Source organism: Malaya genurostris, chromosome 2 (genome assembly GCF_030247185.1).
Source record: "Malaya genurostris strain Urasoe2022 chromosome 2, Malgen_1.1, whole genome shotgun sequence".
NCBI lineage: Eukaryota > Metazoa > Arthropoda > Insecta > Diptera > Culicidae > Malaya > Malaya genurostris.
This window is the reverse complement of record NC_080571.1, coordinates 346,704,324-346,709,672: the sequence shown is the minus strand read 5'-3', so window position 1 is coordinate 346,709,672 and position 5,349 is coordinate 346,704,324. Positions and strand designations below refer to the sequence as shown.

At 40.3% G+C, this 5,349-nt stretch overlaps 1 protein-coding gene across 1 annotated transcript; it reads right to left on the bottom strand.

Annotated features, from left to right (window-relative positions):
• Positions 1 to 645: 645 nt before the first annotated feature.
• Positions 646 to 2,987, bottom strand: LOC131428069 (UDP-glucosyltransferase 2-like). Its single transcript, XM_058591719.1, has 2 exons — positions 2,844 to 2,987; positions 646 to 2,788 (listed from the first exon to the last, which is right to left on the bottom strand). Exons 1-2 carry the CDS (start codon positions 2,951 to 2,953, stop codon positions 1,333 to 1,335), a joined length of 1,566 nt encoding a protein of 521 aa, XP_058447702.1. The 5' UTR covers positions 2,954 to 2,987; the 3' UTR covers positions 646 to 1,332.
• Between the last annotated feature and the right edge of the window lie 2,362 nt (positions 2,988 to 5,349).

The window sequence follows — 5,349 nt, the reverse complement described above, 5'->3', positions numbered from 1 at the left end:
AAATTAGCACTAACAAACATCTGATACCCTATAAAGAGGTAAAATTTAATTTCACGTAAGCAACAGTACAATTGCACCCTGACGCAATATCTTCATTAACGTACTAAACGAAAGTTGGAAATTACCCCGTGTGTGTTTTTTTTTTAATTTTAATGTGCTGATAGATGCTAACATTCACCAAGCTATTATCCACTGTTTTGTAAAACAACTAGTTTGACTTTTTAATAAACTGGACAGCACATGCGTTTCTAATATTTCCTATTGATATTGAACCTATTCTTGACATATTTTTATAGCCCACTTTTGACCTGTTGATATCATGCTTTATAAGGGCACAGTTTGAGTTTCAACGAGCCACTTTTTATTTGTATTCACGTCAATCCGGTTATGTCTCTGCCATTATCCACCCTTCTTTTTCTGCTGACGTGATTTGATTTCTATTCTAGTGATTTACCTTTTCAAATATGCGTTGGAAAGCTATTGCCATGTCATCTTTAAAATTAAATTCAGTTTCACATTTTCGGACTAAAATTAAAACAGCAACGCGTTTATTACATTGCATTGGACCACTGTGCGCCATACTGAAGTTGGAAAAGAACGTTCAGAGCTGCTAAACTGCAAGAAGCGCACAGGTTTTTTGTCCAGAATCAGGTGGGTTCGGTAATCGGATTATTGACTCGAACCTCGAAACATCATCCAATTCAGTTGTGTGTTCAAAATAGAGCAAATCAAACCGACACATATCTGCCACGGTCCAGAAGGTATGACATTCACAGCCAGTAACTGCCACTGCCTTTTGAGAAGGTCCTTTTGCCTGTTGTTCTTGTCCGGGCAGTCAGGACATTCATTCAGGAAGCACTGCGCCGGCCAATGACTGTACTGTACTGGGGAAAATTGAGAAGTTGAGTTCAGGATATTTTCCTTCCAAACAGCGCACAGTTTCATTGATTTTTGGTTATTTCGAGTACTATTGGGAAAAGTGGATTCCAAATCCTGTTCATCAACATTGTGCTTACTTTTTGTCGAGGGTGTTCGGTCAGGAAATGTTTGATTAAATTATACTTTTGGGGTTTGTTTTGTTCACATATCTTTGCCAATGAAATTGCAAATTGATTTTTCCGGGAATTAATGATCTAGAATGTCCAAAATTTAAGTTTGGCTTGAAGCCAGAACTGATCCAGATCTTAATTTATTCGGTAATAATAATGTATAAAAAATTTTAACGGTAGAACTTTGGTTTTGTTTTATTCTTTTGTCACAAATCTAGCCCTGAAATATTTTCTTCCATTTACACTGTAGACTGTCAAAAAATCACCTATACGAAATTCCTCATCATTGTTGTTTCTTCTTTCTATTGACCGTTCGGTTCCTGTGCCACCTGGCCACTTTCGGCACGATCCAACACTCCAAACACACCAAACCCACCAGGGCCAGCACAATCACGGTTATCACATCGATTGAGTATTTGGCAAACCAGTGCAGATCGACGGCACTGGATTGCATCATTCGGGCGTCCGGATTTCGAATGACCCATTCGACCCACCAAACGGCACGGTCCAGTGGAGACTCCGGTTGATCTCGGAATACTTTGGACAGTTTCGCCATATTCTCCCGATACTTCTGATTGTGCATTATCTCTCGGACAGCATCCACTAAATGTTGAGCTTCGAAGGAGCGAAGCGATAAGCGAATTCCGACGCCTTGTTGGGTGCAGTATTCGATGTTTGCAAACTGGTCTGCAAACATCGGAAACCCAATGATCGGAACACCATGCCAAACCGCTTCCTGTGTGCTCAGTAATCCACTGTGCGTTATGAACAGTTGAACTCTGGGATGTGCCAACAGATCATTTTGTGGAATCCACTGACGCATGTGAACATTTGACGGTATCTCAAACTCTCGCAATTCCGATTCAAACTTCCACAGAAACTGATATTCACTTAACTCTGACATGGCGCTCAAAATATCACCGATCGTTTTACTTCCCAACTTATCGCTTCTTACATTAGAACCTAATGAAAACAAAACTACCGGATACTCGGTACCATTGAGTAATTGTTCCAAATCCTCTGGAAGAGGTTTCGGCGGAATAATTTGCATCCCTCCAACGGGAATGACGTTTGGCATCATCGGTTCTGACAACTGGATCACGGGATTGGAGTTCAACAAAACCAACCGCGCATCGCGTTCCAGCTCACCAACATTCGGAATATCTGGTAGAAGTTGTTTCAGTATTCGATTCTGAGCTGGTAGAATCTGAGAGTATTTTGAAATTTCTTCGTAAATGTAAAGTAAAAAGTTCACGAATCGTTGCGGGAAGCTCATCGGCTGTCTGACGTCGCTCATGTGATACGGAATCAACGACGGAAAAGAGAACGCTCCTGTCATAGTCAGTGTGGTCACTTGGGCCAGGTAAGCCGTCAAGCCAATGTAAGCTGGACGACCGAACTTGTGCTGAGCGTAGGCCGACAGACACGAACCGGAGAGATAATCATTCAGAATCACATCGATTTTGAAATCATCCGGGTAGGCTTTGAACTGATCGAAACCATGGCTACCGAGTACATACTTGCAAAATGCGATCGTAAATTGTTTCATTTCGGAAATTATTTTGAACGGATTGCTCATTTCCATTGCCATAAACTCGTCGGCTTCTTCGGCGAACGCTTCATAGGCTCCTTCGATTTTGACGTAGGCTACGTTCGGCGGTGGGTCGTCCTCCACGTCAACAGCGAGCACCGTCAAATTGTGACCTTTGGCGGCCAGTGCATGGATCAACGGACGGTGCCTGAAGGTAACGTAAATTCTAATTCTACTCGCTAAATTTTAATGCAATTACTCACCATATAGTGTGACTTGTAGAAGTTAGTGCTGCAATGTAAAGGATGTTGGCAGTATTTGACAATTTGACGGTCAATGAAAGATACAGAAAAATGTGAAATTTAAACAGCATTTTGTTCCACTGCACAATACATGACACCTTCAAGTTCAAGTTCTATCTAAATGCAAATTCGTGATACCAACTCATTTTTTAGGCAATCCATATTTACGCTATCAGTTGTGCCGATAACGATTAAAAATGTTGCTATCTTTGCGGTGCATTAAATTCCTATCAAAACAGACAAACTGCTCGTCAGAATAACAAATCCAAAACAGTACACTTTACAAGAAACTACAATAATGGTGGTAATCCGTATTAAACTTTTCATCCTCGCCCGAAGACGCACAATTTCAAGCGACCGAGAAAAAACAGACGTTCTTCTGTAAAATTGTGTTTACGCAACAAGGCGATAGGTTATCAAACGCCGAACCTTAAGGCAAGGCCCGAATCTAAACAAAAAATAAAAATAACCATCCTATCAACGCGCCTCCGATATCAGTCACCCCCCCGCCCTGCTGCTTGCCTCGTTAGAGCAGTTTGTCAACAAATGAATGTAAACAGAGGATAGCCTCAGCTTTATTATGACACCGACGGGATGGCGCCAGCTTGAATACCAAACACCACACCGCACCGGTCCAAGCCTACTGTTGTTTGAATGAATGCCATCATCATCATCATTGTCGCTATCCTCTTCGACTCCTCGTCGCTGCAGCGGTGAAACCAATTGGGCACATTGAAGTAGACTGATGTTTTCTTTTGCTTGGCCTACTGCGTGTTCGGTTGGTTGTCTGTTGCATTAAAATGGTTAATTTCTGTTATCACAAAGAAAAGTCGTATCAAGGGCATTCGTAAAGGGTGCGGAAGAATTTCAACAGGAAGTAAATACGATTTTGTTCGAAAAAGTAGTCGTACACAGAAATTAATATTTGGTAATATTTAGTAAATCACTTAAGGACATTAATTTTATATACTTAAGAGAATGTTGTGCTACTTACAGTACTCGTTGGATTTATTGTGCTCTCAATCTTCTTTCTTCAAAGAAAAAATGGGTGGGTAATGTCAGAAACGTAACTGGATGACGTGAATTTGTAATACACGTTTCTTCACACTTCTGTATATCTAAAATCGTTCTCAGAAGTTGATATATGTTTCATTTCTTTACTTTCATAATTGTTATTGTTCATTTATACTGAAGTACGACGAATTCACGCCACACTTTTTGTAACACACACATTAATAAGGCAGGGTGTTATTGACGAGACCGACTCCTCTTGGCTCTTTTCTGGAGTTCCTTACTGTTGTACCAGTTCCTTACTGGAACCGCCAATATTGGTGTTGGAGAAAACTTTTCCAGGTTCTCATAGTTGGTCCTACCTTGGACCAACCTGGATTTTTCGGAATAGCCTAGTGTAATTGTCTCGCGGCTGGACAGCACTCGTAGCGTATTCGTAGTTTTCTCTTTCCATTCCATTGCGGGATCCTAGCTCACACGCATCCCTAGCTAGTTTGCATATTTCGGCCCTTATCGAAAGCTGAGTGGAAAGGTTTTATTGCTCTAAAGGTGGAAATTCCTATATTAGGCCCTAGACCCGCTAGAAGAGCGGTTCATCTAAATCTATACCTGCTTTATTCAGGCACTACAACCGCTTAAAAAGCGGTTTAGTTTTGTTCATTATTTTCATAATACTATACAATGTCTAGACCCACTCTTTGGGCCATCGGATGGAATTCCTGATTTGATTCAATTATTAAACTGATATACACCGAAACCTCCATTTACGAACTAAACGGGGGTTCGTAAAAAGAAGTAGTTCGTAAAAAAAAGTTTACGTTATTTGGGATTTGGTTCGTAAAAAAAGTTTTGTGTGATTATTGTGGAAAAAGCGCATCATATGTTTATTTTCGGAACGGATGTGAAGAGTAAGTGTAAGAAAATGATGTTTGGGCTCGTTTCAAAATCTAAGATGGCGGCTTCCGGTTTATTGAGATTGCCTAAAACCCCTAACAATATGGGTATTTTTGGAACGGGTTTAAAGAATAGATTCCGGAAAATGATGTTTGAGGTGGTTCTTAGATTCAAGATGGCAACTTCCGGTTTGTTGATATTCCTTGAGAACCCATACAATATGGGTAGTTTCGGTGAGAGATTTAAAAGTAGACATCGGAAAATTATATTTGAGGTGGTTTTGAAATGCAAAACAGTAACTTCCGGTTTATTAGTATCTTTTGAAAGTTTTTGCCATTTTCCTTTAACTTGGTATTCCTTTAAAACACTATACCGTTCCGAAAATATCCATATTGTAAGGGTTCTCAAGGAATATCAAGAAACCGGAAGTTGCCATCTTGGATCTAAGAACCACCTCAAACATCATTTTCCGGAATCTACTCTTTAAACCCGTTCCAAAAATACCCATATTGTAGTAGTTTCCATTGAGTCGGAAATCGCTTTCGATGAATGACAAAACCTC